The 22,778-nt window shown below is 44.3% G+C and overlaps 1 protein-coding gene across 4 annotated transcripts in view; it reads right to left on the bottom strand.

Annotated features, from left to right (window-relative positions):
• Nucleotides 1–11,949, bottom strand: part of HDAC7 (histone deacetylase 7) — a 258,861-nt gene extending 246,912 nt beyond the window's left edge. The window contains exon 1 of one of the 4 annotated variants that reach the window (XM_039513885.1): nt 11,698–11,949. In XM_039513885.1, the coding sequence (XP_039369819.1) occupies nt 11,698–11,716 (19 nt within the window). In that variant the 5' untranslated portion in view covers nt 11,717–11,949. The remainder of the gene's footprint in view (nt 1–11,697) is intronic. The other 3 variants (XM_039513888.1, XM_039513891.1, XM_039513892.1) reach the window with 3 other exon arrangements.
• Between the last annotated feature and the right edge of the window lie 10,829 nt (nt 11,950–22,778).

Genomic DNA, 22,778 nt, shown 5'->3' with positions numbered 1-22,778 from the left:
ACTCAGAATCTGCACGCCCAGGACGACTGCTATCAGCAGAGTTAAGGGACGGGGGTGAGAGTGGGGAGCTGGGTTTCCTGTGGTCTCTCATGGCCGCAACACACACCTCTCCCCAGAGCCACCTTAGACAAAGACCAGACTTAAGGAGGCTTAATGCTGGTCCCTGGTCTCCAAACACTGTCCATGTTGCTGGGGTGGGGCATTGTCCACCCTCCCACCTGTGCTCCCAAAGTGGGTTGCCCACAAATTGCTCATGCAGCTGGGCCACACTCACCATGGCAGGAACAGCAAACTGGTTCATTGACTAGCTAGGGATACTGATTATGTTCTGGCTTGCACTTCAGTGTAATAAGGGGAATGATTTTTAAATAGCTACTTTGTCCTAGAGCCAGGGTATGCATTGACAATGGTTGCCTTGTGCTTTGCATGCCTTACAGTGGAAAGTTTGGCCTTCAGCACAGCCTCCACACACAGCCTCCCGTCCCATGCCCCAACCCCCTGGCCCCTCCCACATCCAAATTCTGCTGCTGCTGAGGGGGAGGCGCGGAGCCAGGTAGGGAGCCTGACAGCCCTGCCAATCCCCTTCCCCCCAGCACCAGTGGGGGTCCCAGGCCATGCACTGCTGCCCACCACACCCCCAGCACCCGCAGTGCCCCTGGGCAGACCCCTCCCCCAAAGATTTAGTCAGGGGTATATAGCAGAAGTCATGGACAGGTCACGGGCCCTGAATTTTTGTTTACTGCCCGTGTCCTGTCCATGACTTTTACTAAAAATACCCATGAATAAAATGTAGCCTTACTCATAATGCTTTGCCTCTGTAGCTTTCTGCCTGGAATGCAGAGTCAGCAACAAGCATGTACGTCACACCCTGAGCGTCTGTCTGCTAGACTGGGCCGGCTCCAGGCACCAGCATTCCAAGCAGGTGCTCGGGGCGGCAATCTGCAAGGGGCGGCAGTCTGTGTGTTTTTGCCCCCAAGCAGCATGCCGAATTGCCCCGGCGGACGGTGGTGGCAGTCCATGTGCCGTTAGGGCGACATGTGCGTTTCGGCGGCGGCAATTCGGTGGCAGCTTCTATGTTCAGCTGTCCGCGGCAACACAGCTTCTGTCTTCCAGCTGAAGACAGAAGCTGCCACCAAATTGCCGCCGCTGCGGAAACACGCGTGCCGCCCTGCGGCACACGGACTGCCCCCACCGTCTGCGGCGGCAATTCGGCGCGCTGCTTGGGGCGGCAAAAACAGTAGAGCCGGCCCTGCCGCTAGACAGACTTGGTTCAGCAACTCTGACCCCAGCAGCCTGTCTATGGCCCCACACCCTCTCTCTGGCTTCCACCAGCCTTGGTTACAAACAGGAGGGTGACTCTACCACACTGCAAGTCCTGAATTTCCCCAAAACTATGTGCTCTGCAATGTCCAGCCCCCTCCTGGACAGTTCAAAGAAACAATAAGGTTCATTTGTTCCTCTAAAGACACAAAAACCCACCAGCTTGCCACATTAATTGGAGTTTAATTCAAACACAGCACTGAGGGTTAGATTAATAGTAAAACAATTTTATTGATAATAGGACATAGGTTAAGTGATGCCAAGTAAAAGGAATAAAGTTTGAAAGGACATAAAAGTGAAAACACACATGTAAAAGTCTAAAACTTAATCTAGGAAGATTATACAAGCTTGACTCAAGATGGGTTCTCACCTATATTCAGTTTCCTCAGACTTCAAGCTCCCCCCTCACTCCTTTGGTCACATGACATATCTTTCTCAGCTTGCAAAAGCTCTGGCCTCTTGTGTCTGTTTAGTGATGGATACCAAAGATGACTTCTGTCTTTGCTTATATCTCCCAAAGTTCAAAGACATTGTTTCAGTGGGCAGAATGACCTCATGCTGCTCTTCCCTTCCTGAGGGCTTCCCATTCCCCTGCTGATTTCTATGTAAATGGAGCTTCCATTGTTTCTGGTCACACCTTGCTTAATTTCACTGGAGACAAGAGATATCTGCCTTCTCTCCTGTCTGGAGGGGAACCTGTATTGTATACAATCAGTTGATTCAATTGTTTCTCACTTGAGGTTCAGTCCCTCTTTATAGACCCGTAAACCTTTGAAATGGATTCTTCTGAGGGTTACCTCTCAAAGGAAAGTTTATTCATGCTGTGAAGAAGGTGACATGGAGTTAGATGGTGAAGGAAACTCCCTGCTCTTTCTTTCCCCACTTGTGTTTGCTGAAAAGCAAATAGTTGTTTCCTGCCATCCCTGCTGTTTTGATGGTCCTATTTACAATGTATATGTAAATTGAGGTAAACACACATTCCTTTGTTTAGAATAGACCTGTTAAATAATTCCCCTTGACATACCTGGGTTACATACCCTTTAGTCATAATTCCAGCATATTTTCTCAACTCTTAATACACATTATATGCATACACCACACAAGAATATTAATCATCAGTGATGATCATTATTAATGATCAATTAGTGTTGATGACTATTAAGGAATATGAATAATCATTAGTTTTCAAATGATACCACACAAGCATATTTTGTACAAAAATTGTTACAACAGTGTGTAGGGATCCTCTGTGTAAACTTATCAAGCTCAGTTTTAAAACAAGTTTAGTTTTTTTGCCCCACTGCTCCCTTGGGAGGCTGTTCCAGAACTTCACTCCTCTAATGGTTAGAAACCTTCACCTAATTTCAAGCCTCAACTTTAGATCCATTTGTTCTTGTGCCAGCATTGGCCTTTAACTTAAATAACACCTCTCCCTCCCTGGTGTTTATTCCTCTGGTGTATTTATAGAGCACAATCGTATCTCCCCTCAGTCTTCCTTTTGTTAGGCTAAATGAGCCAAACTCCTGAAGTCTCCTCTCATAAGGTCGGTTCTTCATTCCTCAGATGATCCTAGTTGCTCTTCTCTGCACTGTTCCAGTCTGAATTCATCTTTGTTAAACATGGGAGACCAGAATTGCTCACAGTGTTCCAGGTGAGGTCTCACAAGTACCTTGTAATAACACTTCCCTATCTCTACTGGAAATACCTTGCCTGATGTATCCGAGGACTGCATTAGCCTTTTTCACATTGGCAGCTCATAGTCATCCTGAGATAGACTTATACACCCAGGCCTTTCTCTTCATCTGTTGCTTCCAGCTGATACGTCCCCAGTTTATAGCAAAAACATTTGTTGTTAGTCGTTAAATGCAGGACCTTGCACTTTGCACTATTAAATTTCCTTCCATTTCAATTACTCCAGTTTTCAAGGTCATCCAAATCTTCTTGTGTGCTGTTCTGGTCGTTCTCTCGCTATTGGCAGTACCTCCCAAATTTGTGTCATCATCAAATTTTATTAGTGCACACCCATGTTTTGTGCCAAGGTCATTAATGAAAATGTTTAATAAGATTTGTCCCAAGACTGATCCTTTAGGAACTTCACTAGTAACCTTCCTCCAGCCTGATAGTTCACTATTCAGCATGGACTGTTGTAGTCTCCCCTTTAACTAGTTTCTTACTCACCTTTCAATTCTCATAGACTCATAGAATCATAGAACCATAGGGTTAGATGGGACGACAAGTGTCATCTAGTCTAACCCCCTGTCAAGATGCAGGATTTCTTGTGTCTAAACCATCCCAGACAGATGGCTATCCAGCCTCTGTTTGAAAACCTCCAGTGAAGGAGCTTCCGTGACTTCCCTAGGTAGTTTGTTCCATTGTCCTTCTGTTCTTACAGTTAAGAAGTTTTTCCTGACATTTACTCTAAAGCTGCTATGCTGTAGTTTGAACCTATTGCCTCTTGTCCTGCCCTCTGTGGCAAGAGAGAACAATTTTCTCCATCTTTTTATGGCAGCCTTTCAAGTATTTGACAACTGCTATCATGTCCCCCCTTAATCTTCTCTTTTCCAAACTAAATATATCCAGTTCCTTCAGCCTTTTGCTCAGATGGCTTGCATTTGATCATCTTTGTCGCTCTCCTCTGAATCCTTTCCAATTTCTCTACATCCTTTCTATACAGCGGTGGCCAAAATTGAACACAGCACTCCAGCTGAGGACTAGCCAGGGCTAAACAGAGCAGTACTATCACCTCCCGTGACTTGCATGCTATGCCTCTGATAAGCTAAACCAAAATTGCATTTACTTTTTTTGCAACAGCATCGCAGGATTGACTCATATTAACCCCCATTTTCTCCAATTTAACTAATAATTTCCCATGTAGAAAATAACAGAACGCCACTAGCCATCACCTTCAGCCCCCAACTAAAACCTCTCCAATGCATCATCAAAGATCTACAACCTATCCTGAAAGATGATCCCTCCCTCTCACAGATCTTGGGAGACAGGCCAGTCCTCGCTTACAGACAGCCTCCCAACCTGAAGCAAATACTCACCAGCAACCTCACACCATACAACATAAACACTAACCCAGGAACCTATCCTTGCAACAAAGCCCGATGCCAGCTCTGTCCACATATCTATTCAAGTGACACCATCATAGGACCTAATCACATCAGCCACGTCATCAGGGGCTCGTTCACCTGCACATCTACCAACATGATATATGCCATCATGTGCCAGCAATGCCCCTCTGCCATGTACATTGGCCAAACCGGACAATCTCTACGCAAAAGAATAAATGGACACAAATCTGACATCAGGAATCATAACATTCAAAAACCAGTGGGAGAACACTTCAACCTCTCTAACCACTCAGTGACAGACCTGAAGGTGGCAATTTTGCAACAAAAAAACTTCAAAAACAGACTCCAAAGAGAGACTGCTGAACTTGAATTAATATGCAAATTAGATACAATTAACTTAGGTTTAAACAGAGACTGGGAATGGTTGGGTCATTACACTAATTGAATCTATTTCCCTATGTTAAGTTCTCCTCACACCTTCTATGGGTCATCTCGATTATCCCTTCAAAGGTTTTTTTTTCTCCTGCTGATGATAGCTCATCTCAGTTGATTGGCCTCTTACAGTTGGTATGGCTACTTCCACCTTTTCATGTTCTCTGTATGTATAAATATCTTCTTTCTGTGTGTTCCATTCTATGCATCCAAAGAAGTGAGCTGTAGCCCACGAAAGCTTATGCTCTAATCAATCTGTTAGTCTCCAAGGTGCCACAAGTACTCCTGGTCTTTTTCCATGTAGAAATGTATCAAATGCTTTACTGCAGTGGTCACCAACCCATCAGTCATGATCAATTGGTCCATCCTGGAGTTTCTGCCAGTCAGTTTTGATCTCTGGGCTGCTAAAAGTCTGGCGGCGCAGCTTGCTGTGTCCCCATGCCGCTCTTGGAAGCAGCTGGCTGCTGGCATGTCTCTGTGGCCCCGGGGTAGGGGGGAGGAAGGCGGCTCCGTGTGCTGCCTCCCACTCCCAGCACCATCCTCAGTGGGAGCTGCGGGGGCGATGCTTGCGGGGGCGGGCAGCACACGGAGACCCACTGCTCGCCTCCCCCGTAGGGGCTGCAGATACATGCCAGCAGTCAGCTGCTTCCGGGAGCGGCGTTGGGCCACAGCAGGCAAGCAGCCTGCCTGAGCCCCGCTGTGCCACTGCTGACCAGGAGCCACCTGTGGTAAGCACCTCCCAGCTGGAGCCTGCACCTCGCACTCCCTCCTGCACCCCAACCCGCTGTCCCAGCCCGGAGCCACCTCCTGCACCCAAACTCTCTCCCAGAGCCTGCACCCCTCACCCTCTACTGCACCCCAACCCCCTGCACCAGCCTGGAGCCCCCTCCTGCACCAAACTCCCTCCCAGAGCCCGCATCCCTCACCCTCTACTGCACCCCAACCCCCTGCACCAGCCCGGAGCCACCTCCTGCACTCCAACTCCCTCCCAGAGCCTGCACCCCTCATTCCTGCACACCTGTGATGAATTGGGGATTTTCTCTTGTTATGTTGTATGTGAGCCTATGTGAGTCTTACTGTTTTGCATGAATGCTGTGTATGACTCAGTTTCCCTGTGTATTGCACCAATACCTAAGTGGTGGGACTAAGCATGTGTGACTTTTGTGGGGGTTGCTCCAGCTGCCTGCACCAATGCTATGGTCACCCCTTCGTAACCTGAGACCCAGGAGTGGGATGCAACCAGGTGACTCTTGGCCTGGGAAGTGAGACAAAGGCTGGAGGAGGAGCAACGGGCAGGGCAGAGGCCAGGCAGCTGGAAGCAAGTCAGTCTCAGCTGGCTTGGGGCCCAGGGGGAGGACCAGAGCCCTGGCTCCCCTCCCCCCAAGGTGGGATTGGCTGAAAGTCACTGATTTCTGTGCTAATAAGTTCTGTCCTACGCTGTGATCCTGTTGACTAATAAACCTTCTGTTTTATCAGCTGGCTGAGAGTCACGTCTGACTGCAGAGTTGGGGTACAGGGCTCTCTGGCTTCCCCTGGGCGGACTCGCTGCAGGAAGCGCATGGTGTGGAAGGGGATGCTGAATGCTCTGAGGTCAGACCCAAGAAGGTCGAAGCTGTGTAAGTTTGTTGCCCTGGAGACTCTATGCTCAGAGAGAGGAGGCTCCCCCAGAGTCCTGACTGGCTTTGTAGGGAGTAGTTCCAAAGCATCATCCCGGTGACTTGTGACAACACCCCACAGTTAAGAATGTTACATTGATTAGTGACAATCCCTGAAGGATTTTGGATCTATAAACCACAAATGACATTAATAAAAAGTAAAACTCATGAAATGTCCAGTGGATTCTATGAGATTAGATGCAGTGTGACCATAAGACTCTGGCACCCAAACTCCCTCCCGGAGCTTGCACCCCTCACTCCTGCTCCCCAGCTCCCAACCCTAGCCCGGTGAAAGTGAGTGAGGGTGAGCGACAGAGGGAGGGGGGGAATGGAGTGAGTGGGGCGGGGCCTCAGGGAAGGGAATGGAGCCTCAGGGAAGGGGTGGGGTAGATCCTGGGTTGATATTAAATTCAAAAAGTGATCTTTTGCATAAAAAGATTGGCCACCACTGCTTTACTGAAATCCACATTGATTAGATCTACTGCATTTCTTTTGTCTAGACAATCAGTTCTCTTCTCAAGGAAAGAGATCAGGTTAGTCTGACAGAATCTACCTTTTGTAAAACTGTGTTATATTTTATCCCAATTACCATTTACCTCTATGTGCTTAACTATTCTCTTTCAAAATTTGTTCTAAAACCTTGCATACAAGTGAGATCAAACTAACAGGCCTGTAATTATCCAGATCACTTTTCCCCCCTTTCTTAAATACAGGGAACTATATTAGCAATTCTCCACTCATAAAGTACAACCAGGGGCGGCTCTAGGCACCAGCAAAACAAGCTGGTGCCTAGGGCGGCAAAATCCAGGGGGCATCCCCTGCGGCCGGGATGGGGCGGCAGGCTGGGCCGGCGGACCTGCCGCAGTCATGCCTGCGGAGGGGGCGCTCGTCCTGCGGCTCGGCTGGACCTCCCGCAGGCATGACTGCGGCAGCTCAAGCGGAGCCGCCGGACCCGCGAACCGTCCGCAGCCGCGGGAGGTCCAGCCGAGCCACACGGGACCAGCGGTCCCTCTGCAGTCGTGCCCGCGGGAGGTCCGCTCCTCCCGCGGCTCCTGGGCGCCTCCTGCGCATGACTGCTTGGGGCGGCCAAAAAGGTAGAGCCGCCCCTGAGTACAACCCCCGAGTTTACAGCTTCTTTAAAAATCCTAGCTATTGGGTTTGCAATTTCATGTGCCAGTTTCTTTAATATTCTTGGATGGAGATTATCTGGGCCCCTCAGTTTGACTGTTTGAGTTTGGCTTCCACACTGGGTATGGTAATTTCTATTTCCATATCATCATTCCCATTAGCCTCCCTGACACTGCTCCCAAGCTCTTCATTACCCTTATTAATAACAAAGGCAAAATATTCATTTAGGTGTTGAGCCATGCCTAGATTATTTTTAATCTCCACCACCATCCTTACTGTTTAGCAGACCCACTTCTTCTTTCCTTGTTTTATTTTTATTTATAGAGCTGAAGAACCATTTACTAATTGATTTTAGTGTACTTTGTAAGGTCCATCTGTGCTTGGCTTTTGTCAGTTCTCACTTTTTCTTTACACATTTTGACCTCCAAGAGGTAGCTTTTCTTGCTAATCTAGCCCATCCTCCATTCCTTGTAGGCTTTCTCCTTTCTCTTAATCACCCGTTTGAGATGTTTGTTCATCCAGTTTGGTCTGCAATCCTTCCCAATGATTTTTTTGTCTCTTTGCTTGGGATGCAGGCTTTAGACAGTTTCTGCAACTTTAACTTAAGGTAATTCCAAGCCTCTTCCACATTCAGATCCTTGAGTTCATCAGTCCACTTCCCTGACTACTTCCCTTCATTTTTTAAAGTTTGCCCTTTTGAAATCAAGGACCCTAGTTGCAGACTGTTTTTGTTTATTTTTTTATTTAGTTACATAACATAAGAACATAAGAACGGCCGTACCAGATCAGACCAAAGGTCCATCTAGCCCAGTATCTGTCTACCGACAGTGGCCAATGCCAGGTGCCCCAGAGGGAGTGAACCTAACAGGCAATGATCAAGTGATCTCTCTCCTGCCATCCATCTCCATCCTCTGATGAACAGAGGCTAGGGACACCATTCCTTACCCATCCTGGCTAATAGCCATTTATGGGCTTAACCACCATGAATTTATCCAGTTCCCTTTTAAACATTGTTATAGTCCTAGCCTTCACAACCTCCTCAGGTAAGGAGTTCCACAAGTTGACTGTGCGCTGCGTGAAGAAGAAAATTAAATTAAATTAAATAAACTCATGATCACTCAAAAGTTGTCCTCCATAACCAGTTCTTCTCTGAGGTCCAATACTAAATCTAAAGTGGCAACACCTCTTGTCAGTTTGGTGATTACTTGGTGGAGAAATCTGTTAGCTATTAGTAGCATATTTATCCAGGAAATTAAAGTATCCCATAATCACACAATTCCCAGTAGTATTCATGTCATTAAAAACATTAACGAGGTCTCTATCCATATCCAAATTGACTCCTGGGGGGGTCTGTTACAGTCACCAAGTACTATCCTACTGGAACCTCTGTTACCTTTCTTCTCCAGTGGATTCCATTTTATCCATTCCATCACTTTTAACTTCTTTACAATCTACTTCATCATTAATATACAGTGCTACTCCACCACCTTTATCTTTAATACTACATACTCTTCAGTACCTGTATTTCAGTCATGGCTACTATTCCTCCCATGTTTCTGTTATCCTTATACTATCTGGTTTCACTTCCTGCACCAGTAGTTCTAGTTCCTCTATTTTGTTACCCAGGCTCCTTGCATTGGTGTTCAGACATGTTAGTTGTTTCTGCTTGGCTTTGCCCAGATTCCTCACCCAATTAGGTGCAGCCATTTTATTGTCAGTATCTCATATCTGATTGTTACTGTCAGTGGTAATTGCATCTTTGTTCCTAGCTATGAGTTTACATTTGGCCACATTGAAATGCATGTTTGTGCCCAGTTTACCAAGCAATCCAGATTGCTCTATATCAGTGTCCTGTCCTCTACCTTATGTATTGCTCATTCAAACTTTGTGTCATCTGCAAACTTTATCAATGATGATTTTATGTTTTTTTCCTAGTGATTGATAAAAATGTTAAACACTGTAGAGCCAAAAACTGATCCCTGCAGGACCCCCATTGATACACACCCTCTCAATGATGTGTCTCTGTTTATAATTACATTTTGAGACTTATCAGTTAGCCAGTTTTTAATCCATGACCATTTTATGGTTTTGTGCTCTCACTTTAGGTTTGCTGTGGGGACTTATTCTCACATGCAAGTCACTGACTGTTCCTTTCAATGACACTAAGAGTCTATCCATACCACAGAGGAGGCCAATAAAAATGTTAGATCTCTGCATGCAGTAGTGACTCCTGCCTCCCCTAAATGATAGAAGGGTTCACCACCCCAAGGCAAGGGGACAGGAATCTGGGACAATAGATGGGTAGTGTACAGGATTTGGGTAGTATCCCATTAAATAGTTTGTGAGCCCTCTAGTGGTGCTCACTGTGTTCTCTGTGTTACAAATCACCAGAAATCAGTCACAGCAGCAGTGTGTGTATATAGCTAGGGCAGCATGTTGTGTGTGTATTTAGTAAACACAATCATTTGGGACCCAACTCTGCCTGTGTGGTTTCTTCTGTAAAGAACAAAAGACATGCCGTTATGTCTAAGAGGGGAACCTCCCAGCACACACTTTTCTGTCTGTGTTCACCATCCTTCAGACATTGCTGGCAGGATAAGGATTAGTCTCCAGGAGCAATGATGGGAATTTTGGACAACTGAAGGAGCTGGTGTCTGACTCATAACTTCCTGTATCCCATCCCCTTCTTCTCTTCCCTAGAAATGGGCCCAGTTTAGGTGGTAGAAAGCCAGGGACATAAAGGAAGTTTCCAGAGAAAATTGTGGGGTCATTACAAGTCATCACATTGCGCAAAATCATATTTTGTAAACTTTCCAACTCCTCCCTTCCCCTATCTTGCTGGTTCAACAAGCTCCACTCTAGTAGGATGATGAACTCCGCAGTCCCTTACTCCGAACAAGAGATGTGGCAAAAGCAACAATAGGCATCTTAGAAGGCAGCAATGGCAGTCTGCAGCTAAAATACATCTGGGGGAGCTGGGCTGACCTATATTATCTATAATGGCCCCTAATGTCTATGAATCGCCCTTGAATTTGCCCTCCATATCCCCCAGCTGACCTAGCTGTCTCCAAAATCTGCTCTGTCTGGTGGATTATGAGCCACATGAAATAGTATTTTAGCACCATGAGATGCCACAGATGTTGAGCCCTAGTGTTTCTTGTGGCAATGGGTGAAGTTGATCATTCCCCAAACATTGATAGCAAACCATGTCTTCTTTCCATACTAACACAGCTAAGCTTCAGGTCACTGAAAACCTCCCCTGCGTCTCAGTCTGCCTCCCTTATACTTCCCTTTCATTCTATCTCACATGCAAAATCAGTCATAATAGGTTACATACAAAATAGGTCAAATTTACATGAAGCCAGACTGGAAAAGAGTCTGTTAAAGGCAGGTAACAGACATGATATGCGTGTCAGCAGAAGAAGGCTGCTGTGCCCAGACAACTCATCTTCCCCTTGAACTTCTTGTCTCTTAAAATCAGAATATTAAGATCCACAGATTACCAGGTCTTTCTGTCAGACATGATCCTGGGGTTTCCATCGCAGGTGCATCTCTTTTTGGGGTCCTTTAAAACACTGCATCTGGGATTATACCTTGTCAATACTAATGAGAAAGATTTCCTTCCAGAGCCCAGCTCAGGAGCACACTCCGAGCTGTATTGCACAATATTTGTTTTTCTTTTCTGAGACTTTGAGGAGGTAAGAATCCCTCCTGCCCTGCTGAAAATCCAGAGTCTGCTCAGTTGCACAGGTGGGCCTGTTCAGCAAGCCAATGGAGTGACTCCGAATTTACAGAGGTGTAACTGAGAGCAGAATCTTGCCCACTGTATCTGACAGGGACATTTTACTCTTTCACATACATCCAAAGTTCAGCACAATCACAAACAGTGCTCAGTGTTTTTCACATGCTTAGAAACTTTAGCTTCTGCCCTTCCTCCACACAAGAGAAATAGGAGAGGAGCCCAGGACCTACCCACAGTGGGGAAAAAACACCTACCATGTTCACAGTTACTTCACTGCAGGCAGAAACACAGTCATAATTGCAGAAGATCCAGCAACCAACAGGACAATAGGCAGACTACTCACCCTGATTTAGTCCTTGCATCCAAAGGAATTAAAGCCCTTGAAGATGAGGTCTCATTGTTCAAGCTGTTTCTTAAGGGAGGCAGTTGCTTTCTTTATATCACAAGATTCACTGAGGTTCAGTAAGAGAGAGAGAGAGGAAGGCAGAAGGGGAGGGACTGAGAGAAGGGCCCAGAGGCCGTATAGAATGACAATGGAAGGAAATGCTTTATCAAACCTAGAAAGCCTGGCCAACGGGCCCTGAGAACGCAGGAAAAAAAAAGCTTGAAGAAGAAAAGTTAGCTAAGCTGTTCTGGGTTTCTCTCTTGGCCACACATAGCCCTGCTCCCCACCAACCCTCATAACACAGGCACAATGCAAGATGATGGAAACTGTCAGAGGCAAAGCATTTTTTTATTAAGCAAAGACAAGTTTTGGCATTTAAAAAACAAAAAGGAATTGGAATCCAAAGTGCTCCCCTCCTCCCCCGACTCCAGCCTTCCAAGTTTCTATGAGTCAAATGTTAGCAATGTGTTACCAAAATGTTACTAATCTGGTATGCAGCATCTGAGAGGGTTTAGCTAATAAAATTTGTGTTTGTGGGCTGGGGGAAAGTTGTAATCAGAGAGCATTTTCTCCCTTTTTTGAAGGGGGGGAAGGAAGAGTCCAAAATCTTCTTTGGGTAAGGTTAACTAACATGTAAAGCTGACATTATACTGATTTGGAGTTAACCCATCATTCTCTGCATGAAACACAAGGGGAGGTCACATAATTTTTTATTATTATTAAGACAGAGAGGAAGGGTTATTATCCTTATATTACAGATAGGGGAAACTGAGGCCCAGAGAGCTCAAGTGACTTGCCCAAGATGATACAGGAAATCCAGAGCTCAGCCAGGTTTGAACCCAGAGCTTGTGAGATCCAGGCCCTCGTAGTGATCAAGAAGCTAGATATGAGTCAACAGTGTGCCCTTGGTGCCAAGAAGGCTAACAGTATATTGGGCTGCATTAGTAGGAGCATTGCCAGCAGATCGAGGGAAGTGATTATTCCCTTCTATTCAGCAGTGGTGAGGCCACACCTGGAGTATTGCATCCAGTTTTTGGCCTGCCACTACAGAAAGGATGTGGACAAATTGGAGGGAGTCCAGCGGAGGGCAATGAAAATGATTAGGGGGCTGGGGCACATGACTTATGAGGAGAGGCTGAGGGAACTGGGCTTATTTAGTCTGCAGAAGAGAAGAGTGAGGGGGAGATTTGATAGCAGCCTTCAACTACCTGAAGGAGGGTTCCAAAGAGGATGGAGCCAGGCTGTTCTCAGTGGTGGCAGATGACAGAACAAGGATTAATGGTCTCAAGTTGCAGTGGGGGAGGTCTAGGTTGGATATTAGGAAAAACTATTGTGATGGGTTGGGTCACAGAAATCCCCTTGGGACTGCCACCTGATGTGCTGAGACTACCTCTAAGCCTATTTCCCCTGGCAGCTTGGGACTTCAGTACCTGGTCTGGTTGTGCCAGACACACTAGCCTGCTACAAACACAGTCCCAGATCTGAACCACGTCCCACAAAAGCTGCAGGCTAATTGAAAACAGCTTAAATGCTCCTGTCTCCAACACCCCATTCTCAATGGGCTCCAAACCCCAAATAAATCCGTTTTACTCTGTATAAAGCTTATACAGGGTAAATTCATAAATTGTTCGCCCTCCATAACACTGATAGAGAGATATGCACAGCTGTTTGCTCCCCCAGGTATTAATACTTGCTCTGGGTTAATTAATGAGTAAAAAGTGATTTTATTAAATATAAAAAGTAGGATTAAAGTGGTTCCAAGTAATAACAGGCAGAAAAAAGTGAATTACCAAGCAAAATAAAACAAAAATATGCAAGTCTAAGCCTAATACAGCAGAAAACTAAATGCAGGTAAATCTCACCCTCAGAGGTGTTCCAATAAGCTTCTTTGACAGACTAGTCTTTCTCCTTCCTAGTCTGGGTCCAGCAATCACACACACCACCGTAGTTACTGTCCTTTGTTCCAGTTTCTTTCAGGCATCTCTTGGGGGTGGAGAGGCTATCTCTTAAGTCAGCTGAAGACAAAATGGAGGGGTTTCCCAGGGCCTTATATAGTCTTTCTCCTGTGCAGAATCATAGCTACAAGATGGAGTTTTGGAGTCACATGGGCAAGTCACATGTCCATGCATGACTCAGTTCTTTACAGGCTGATGCCATTGTTACATGTTGGTTTGAACATTCCCAGGAAAGCTCAGATGTGGATTGGCATCTTTCAATGTTCATTGTTAGCTAAGTACTCCCAATTTCTTGAATAACCCCTTCATGCTCTGTTGACTAAATCTGTCTTATGTGCTTCCTACAGCAAACACTTTAAATATAAGCATAAAGCCAACACTCATAACTTCAGATATAAAAATGATACATGCATACAAATAGGATGAATACATTCAGTAGAACATAACCTTTGCAAAGATATGTTACATGGCATATGTAATGTAGCATAAAACGTATTCCAGTTATGTCATATGTACATTCATAAGCATATTTCGATAAAGCATTATGGGGTGCAACATCACAACTATTTCACTAGGACGATGGTGAAGCACTGGAATGGGTTCCCTAGGGAGGTGGTGGAATCTCTATCCTTAGATGTTTTTAAGGCCCGGCTTGACAAAGCCCTGGCTGGGATGATTTAGTTGGGGTTGGTCCTGCTTTGAGCAGGGGGTTGGACTAGATGACCCCCTGAGGTCCCTTCCAACCCTAATCTCCTATGATTCTATGATTCACAAGATTCAAAGACTGTAGAGCCAGAAAGGGTGATTGTGAAGGAGGGATAACTCAGTGGTTTGAGCATTGGCCTGCTAGTTCAATCCTTGAGGGGGCCATTTAGGGAACTGGGGTGAAAATCTGTCTGGGAATGAGTCCTGCTTTGAGCAGGGGGTTGGACTAGATGACCTCCTGAGGTCCCTTCCAACCCTGATATTCTATGATCATCTAGTCTGACCTCCTGTATAACACAGGCCAGACAATCTTGCCCATTTACCCCTGTATTGAGCCTGATAAATTGTGTTTGCTAAAGAATATCTAACAGAAAGGCATCCAGTTTGGCTATAATGCCACCAGGGGACAAAGTATCCACAGCTTTCCTTAGCAGGTAGTTCCAAAGGTTAATCACTCCTACTGTTAAAAAAATTGTGCCTTACTTCTGATTTGAATTTGTCTGGGTTTAACTTCCAGACACTGAATCTTGTTCTGCCTTTCTCTGGTAAAGAGCTTTATAATACCCAGTATTTTCTTCTCATGAAGGTACTTGCACATTATCTTCAAGTTGCCCTTTGATCTTTTTAATAAGCTAAACAGATTGAGCTCCTAAGTCTCTCACTGCAAGGCATTATTTCCAGCCCTCAAATTATTTTTGTGACACTTCTCTGCACACCTTCCAATTTTTCAACAGCCTTTAAAAATGTGGACACCAGAACTGGATGCAGTATTCCAGTACTGATGTCACCAATGCCCTATACAGAAGTAAGCTCTCACCACCACCACCGCCCCTCCTCTCAGCTCCCATCTGTCTTCAGGGGTAGAATAATAAATAATAATATGCCACACTCTGGCACATCTGCAGCATCACTATGTCCAAACTCTGTGGCACTGAGAGTCCTGTGGCTTCATGTCAGAAACCTAAACATTTATGCATAGAGCTGCTGTCTGAACAACAGAATATCCATCCTCTGGGAAAGTCTGAGAGTTTGAAATTTGGGTTTGCCCCAAAGCAAGACAAAAAGTTGAAATCTTGCAATTTTTCACAAAAAAAAGTATTCTGAAATATGTCATTTCAACCATATTGAAATATTTTGTTTCAGCTTTATTGTTTAGTGTAATATAATAAGATTTTGACTTATTATATTATAAACAATAAAGTCAAAACTAAATATTTTTTATCTTAATGAAATATTTTAATAATTTCTCTATGAACATTTTGATGAAATTGATATGTTCCTGTGAAACATTTCAAGTTAGTCAAATCAGCATCTTCTGATGGAAATGGTTACATCAGAACATTTTAACCAGTTAATTTACATCCATTCATGCATCAAAACTATATGCTTACATGCAAACAGCCTTCCCAGAGACATGTAGAGAACTTGCTTGTTGGTGACGTTTGGCAGCAATGAAAATAAATAGCCCGGGAGCCTTCCCAAAGCTTCTAGTAACAAATAGACATTGATTTAAATGTGAATTAGGCACTTAAGTGCTTTTAAGAATCCCATTAAAGAACTAACTGCCTCTTTAGGCACCTAAATACCTTTAAAAATCTGGCCCCAAGTGCCTAAATCAATTTTGACAGTAGGCTTTAGGCTCCTAAATTAGTTAGGAGCTTTTGAAATGTTACAAATTCTCTTGAGTCTCTTTCAATTTGCCACACTGCCTTTCAGAAGGGATGTGTTAAATTATATATTAGAGAGACAAGGTGGGTGAGGTAATAGCTTTTCTTGAAGCAACTTCTGTTGGTGAGAAAGACCAGCTTCTGAGCTTACACAGAGCTCTACCTTGTCTCTCTCACCAACCGAAGTTGTTCCAATTAAAGATATTACCTCACCCACCTTGTCTCTCTGGTACCCTGGGACTGACAGCGCCACAACAACACTGCATATGTATTATATATTAGGCAGAGCTGGAAGAGGAAACAGTTTTCCCATCCCATAAAACAATTTGGGATTTCAGACAAAATTATCCAAACTGGGATTAAAAAAAACCAAAACACTGAACATTTTCAAGAACTAACCCCCCCTCCCTTTTTTTTCTTGGTTCAGGTCAACTGATGTTAACCTTTTTAAATATTATTTTATGTTTTTTAAACTATAATTACTTTATTCCTATCATTAGCTTATTGTTATATCAACAATCAGACAATTTCATGTAATAAAATGAAACATTTCAACAATCTCAAAACATTTTTTCAAAAATGTTCAGGTTGCAATATATCTTGACTCTGAACCTTTCCTGCACAAAGTTTTAGTTCTGATGAAGTCATTTTCCAGCGAAAAAAACATTCTATCAAAAAATTCCCAACCAGCTCAGAATTAACCTATGCCATGTCTAGTTATTAACCCTTACTGTGCTCCCAAACTGTTCGGTGTTTGACTTTCTGTCTTTAGTAGTCTTTTAATATAGCTTGTTAAAATATTTTTTCCTTGTTATCTTGTTCTCCCTCCATCTGTCTGTTGCCTCTCTTCCTTTTTGTAGATTATCAGCTTTTCAGGGCCAGAGCTGTCTCATTGTTCTGTGTTTGTAGTGCGCCCTGTACAATGGGGCCCTAAACATGGGCTAATACCCCGACATGCTACTGGAATACAAAAATAAATAGCAATAATAATACCAGTAATATATCTCTAGGACCTCCTCTAAGGCAGGACCCTGAGATTTAACTGTAATTGTTAAAATGAGTTTATATTGCAAAATGTCTCATTTAGAAGTGAATTTAGGTGTTATATTTTTATTATTTGAAATTTGATAATGAAAATTGCTCTTTTAACTTGATTGCAGAGTGTAGCTGAAAGAATCTGACCTCAATGTGTGGGAGATATTGCCTGTGTGTCCAGAGGATGGGAGACCCTGCCTGTGTCAGCACCTAAAAGGTCAGAAATTGATATAACAAGTTGATCTTTCCAGAAAGTCGGGTGGAATGTTAGCACATATGGGGAGCACATGCCACAGATCACTGTTAATGAACCTTTCCACTGCAGGTCACTAGTTTGAATCCATCCCAGCTCAGAGGGGACTGAAAGTTACTCCCACCAAATGTAAGTTTAGTGGCACTTGTATGAGCTGAGTTTGGTGGGTCTCGGTTCCAGCTCACTTATAACAAACCCAACAACAGCCTTTGCACTAAATAGCATGGCCCCTAGAAGAAGTCCCCTGTCACAGATCAGGCTGGCAGGGCAGTGTGTGTGTGTGAAACTTGCCCTGCTGTTGCCCTGTAAATAAACAGATGGCTTCATTTTCCAGGATTTTCAAGCTGATGCCTTTTGTCCCCAGAGAGGCTGTCTGTGGCTATGGGGCTGCTCTCCTTAGCCTCCTCAATTCAGGCAGAGTTCTCTGGGTGGTGTACATTGGGTGCATGCTCTCTGGAGTTCTCTGCTTAGTGTTTCCTTCTGGTGCCCTTTTACTAAATCTTTGACCTTGCTTCCATCCTGCCCTTCTTAAGCAGTTTCCCCATAGTTAGATTATCCTCATTCCTTTTTTGCCCACCCCCACTTCTCTGGGGATGGGCCACAGTCACCTGTTGGAGGTTTCTTCAGCAGTGTTCTTCTGATGGACAAAGGTGCATGTATCATGGTCAGTGGAAAGGGAGTCTGAAGGCCCATGTTCCCTTGAGGGGCTGTTTTTCAGCGGACACCAGGTGAATAGGGAACAGGTGGAGTCAGGCTGGAAGAGACTCAACCACATGGGCAGAGCAGGGCACAGTTTTAATAAAGTTCCACTTGTTCAGATTAACCTGCATTCAGCTTCACTCATTGTCATAAACATACAGCTAAGGATAGCATAAAATCCCTCCTTACCTGTAAAGGGTTAAGAAGCTCAGATAACCTGATTGGCACCTGACCAGAAGGACTGAGAGGGAAAGAAGATACTTTTTAATAGAAAGGGATAGACCCCTATGCTATTGTCTTACACACACTGGCTGTCACATGCAATTTTTGACAGATTTGTTTAAAAAAAACAGGAGTACTTGTGGCACCTTAAAGACTAAAATAAATTTGTTAGTCTTTAAGGTGCCACAAGTACTCCTGTTGTTTTTTTTGCGGATACAGACTAACATGGCTGCTACTCTGGAACAGATTTGTTAGACTCCCTGATTAGGGACAGGATAGTCTGTGTCATCAGGGATGACCACCTGTGGGCGCGGCTGCTCCAGGAAGGTGATGTGGCACTTGTATGAGCTGATGCTTAGACATCGGTGTGCAGCAAAAGCCTTAAAGGAAAGGATGAAAGCCTTAAGAGGCTTAGCACCCTGAGAAGTACATGCAGTGAGACAACAGCAAAGGAGAATAGGTGGCCAGGTTCCATACCGATAGTGAATTGCATTTACTGTAGAAGACAGCATGGTAGGGTAAAGAGTGGGAGTAGTGTCCCACAATAGGACAGCATTGCAATGAATCTGACAGGTTAAACTATTTGAACAGTGTATGCAAGACCAGAGGAAGGTCTCAGAAAGATTCATTTAGACTTGTACAAGATGGGGATGGCACATCACACTTCATAATTCTCTCCTTGAGTATGAGAGCATATCAGGTTCAGGCTGTTGGGACAGGAACGCAACAAGAAACAATACTTTTTAAAGACATCATTATAGAGACTCAACTTAAATGTATACCCCACATTAAAAAACATAGTAAGAGAACCAGAAAAGAGCCACCGTGGCTAAACAACAAAGTAAAGGAAGCAGTGAGTGGCAAAAAGGCATACTTTAAAAAGTGGAAGTTAAATCCTAGTGAGGAAAATAGAGAGGAGCATAAACACTGGCAAATGAAGTGTAAAAATACAATTAGGAAGGCCAAAAAAGAATTTGAGGAACAATTAGCCAAGACTCAAAAGTAATAGCAATTTTTTTTAAGTCATCAGAAGCAGGAAGCCTGCCAAACAACCAGTGGGGCCACTGGACAATCAAGGTGCTAAAGGAGCACTCAAGGACAATAACGAACACTTCACGGCTGAGGATGTGAGGGAGATTCCCAAACCTGATCTGAGGAACTGTCCCAGATTGAGGTATCATTAGAGGAAGTTTTGGAACAAATTGATAAATTAAACAGCAATAAGGCACCAGGACCAGATGGTATTCACCCAAGAGTTCTGAAGGAAATCAAATGATGCCAATTTTTTAAAAGGGCGCTAGAGGTGATCCTGGCAATTACAGGCCTGTAAATCTGACTTCAGTACTGGGCAGACTGGTTGAAATTATAATAAAGAACAATATTGTCAGACATATAGATAAACATAATTTGTTGAGGAAGAGTTAACATGGTTTTTGTAAAGGGAAATCATGCCTCACCAATCTACTAGAATTCTTTGAGGGGGTCAACAAGCATGTGGACCAAGGGGATCCAGTGGATATAGTGTACTTAGATTTTCAGAAAGCCTTTGACAAGATCCCAAAGGCTCTTATGCAAGGTAAGCTGCCATGGGATAAGAGAGAAGGTGCTCTTGTGGATTGGTAACTGGTTAAAAGATAGGAAACAAAGGGTAGGTATAAATGGTCAGTTTTCAGAATGGAGAGAGGTAAATAGTGGTGCCCCCCAGGGGTCTGTTCTGGGACCAGTCCTACTCAATATATTCATAAATAATCTGGAAAAAGGGGTAAACAGTGAGGTGGCAAAATTTGCAGATGATACAAAATTACTAAAGATAGTTAAGACCCAGGCAGACTGCGAAGAGCTACAAAAGGATCTCTCAAAACTGGGTGACTGAGCAACAAAATGTCAGATGAAATTTAATATTGATAAATGCAAAGTAATGCACATTGGAAAGCATAATCACAACTATACATATAAAATGATGGGGTCTAAATTAGCTGTTACCACTCAAGAAAGAGATCTTGGAGTCATTGTGGATTAGTTCTCTGAAAACATCCACTTAATGTGCAGTGACAGTCAAAAAAGCAAACAGAATGCTGGGAATAATTAAGAAAGGGATAGATAATAGGACAGAAAATATCATGTTGCCTCTATATAAATCCATGGTACTCCCACATCTTGAATACTGTGTGCAGATGTGGTCGCCCCATCTCAAAAAAGATATTGGAATTGGGAAAGATTCAGAAAAGGGCAACAAAAATGATTAGGGGTATGGAACGGCTTCTGTATGAGAAGAGATTAATAAGACTGGGACTTTTCAGCTTGGAAAAGTGACAGCTAAGGGGAAATATGATTGAAGTCTATAAAATCATGATTGGTGTAGACAAAGTAGATACAGAAGTGTTGTTTACTACTTCTCATAACACAAGAACTAGGGGTCACCAAATGAAATTAATAGGTAGCAGGTTTAAAACAAATAAAAGGAAGTATTTCTTCACACAATGCACAGTCAACCTGTGGAACTCCTTACCAGAGGATGTTGTGAAACCCAAGACCATAACAGGGTTAAAAAAAAGAACTAGATAAATTCATGGAGGATAGGTCCACCAATGGCTATTAGCCAGGATGGGCAGGAATGGTGTCCATAGCCTCTGTTTGCCAGAAGCTGGGACTGAGCAACAGAGGATGGATCACTTGATGATTACCTGTTCTGTTCATTCCCTCTGGGGCACCTGGCACTGGCCACTGTCGGAAGACAGTATACTGGGATAGATGGATAGGGCCATTCTATGGTCTTATGTTCTTAACCTCTGTGCATGCAACAAGGTTAATAGGGATATGCCCTGTGCAATTTCAGATGGATAGCTGGGCCTACTGCGATGCGATACCTTGGGGTGAATTATATTCGAACACAACCATTACAAAAAGCAGGCACGATCTAATAATGTACAGTGAGAGGATAATACAATGTTAGGAAAATGTGAGCTCATATTAACTAGCTCAAAAAACAACAGACAGTATCAACTGAAGATTGTGATGGTGGATGGTAAACACAACAGATCCCTCTTGGGAATACAGCCATACAAACCATGGAACTGATCGCTGGGCAGCACCAGAATTTTGTAGTGCAGTGCAAGAAGCACAAGGGGGAATCCTATGGACAGTGGAGACAAAAGTATATGGGGATGTTTTCAAAGGTGATGAGTGCCTTGAAAGAAAGCTGCAACTGGAAGTAGACCCCCACAGTGGAACCTGTGTATTTACCAGGAAGAAAAATTCCAGTGGCACTACATAATCCAGCATACAAGTAGCTCAAAGTTTTCAGAACAGGGGTGTTCATAGCACCTGCAGAGGCCACTACAAGTTAGGTAAGCAACGTGGTGGTAAAAAGGAAGCAATCAGGAAAATTACATATCTACATAGACCCAAAGCCATTAAACCTGGCATTAAAAAGATGCTACCATCCAATGTTTGCAAGAACCAGATTGTTATAGCTGGCAAACTTCAAAAGTCTCAATCCTCTCTCATTGTTTACCGCATTACAGAAAGGGCCACAATAGTCTCGCCAATCTGCCTATGCATCAGTACCCACTTTAGCATTCCAATCTCTTGTACAATCTGGATATCTTTCTTGTGTACCTTATTGATGATGTCTTGGAGCTGATTGTAAAAGTCTCAATTTGCTCATCATCAGAGTCTGTTGTAGGGGCGTAGACTTGTACCACTGTGATATTAAATGGTACTGCCTTTAGATTTATGGAAATAAGCCTGCTGGACATTGGGTGGTATTCTAATAATGAATTCTTGATATCTTTAGGCACAAGAAATCCTACGCCATTGACATGTTTGTACTCTCCACTGTAATAGAGCACATGGCCTTCTTCTGTTCGTACATCTCCAAAGTTCTTCCATCTGACCTCAGAGATTCCTATGAGGTGCCAGATGTATTGTTCCATTTCGTATGTGAATTCTTTCAACCTCCCTATTTGTCTCAATGTCCTTACATTCCATGTGGCTATGCAGGAGCGTAGCTGGGGGAGTGCAGGGGAAGCAGCCGCTTCCCCTCAGCACATTTTCCAAAGGTGGCGCCTTTCTGCGCAGCCATCACTGGGCTCCGGACTCGGAGTCCGGAGCCGGGTTTTGCATGCGGCCACCAACTTGCTCTCAGCTCCGCACTGCCCTCCCCAGCCCTGCTCGCTCACTGGCTCCGGGGCTGAGATGAGGAGCGTGTGGCTGCAGTTTCTAACCGGCTCCCCCGGCAGGTAAAAGTGGTCCGTTTCCAAGGCAGAGCAGACTTTTACTTCTCCCTGAGCAAGAAGTTGATACGGCTGTCAAGGGGGAGCTGGATCAGCAGCTCCTCTCTCCCCTGGGCTCTGGGCTGTGGGCAATGTAAATTCCCCATTGTGTGGGCTGCTGCTGATCCGAGGCTGGGAGCAGGAGAGTTGTCTGGATTGCTTTGTCTGCCCCACCCCAGTCGCACTCTTTAATGAGTTTCTCAAATGCCCCTTCAGGCTGAGCGGCTGA

Source organism: Mauremys reevesii, linkage group 25, assembly GCF_016161935.1.
Source record: "Mauremys reevesii isolate NIE-2019 linkage group 25, ASM1616193v1, whole genome shotgun sequence".
In the NCBI taxonomy this organism is placed as follows: domain Eukaryota; kingdom Metazoa; phylum Chordata; order Testudines; family Geoemydidae; genus Mauremys; species Mauremys reevesii.
This window is presented reverse-complemented; position numbering and strand designations above follow the sequence as displayed.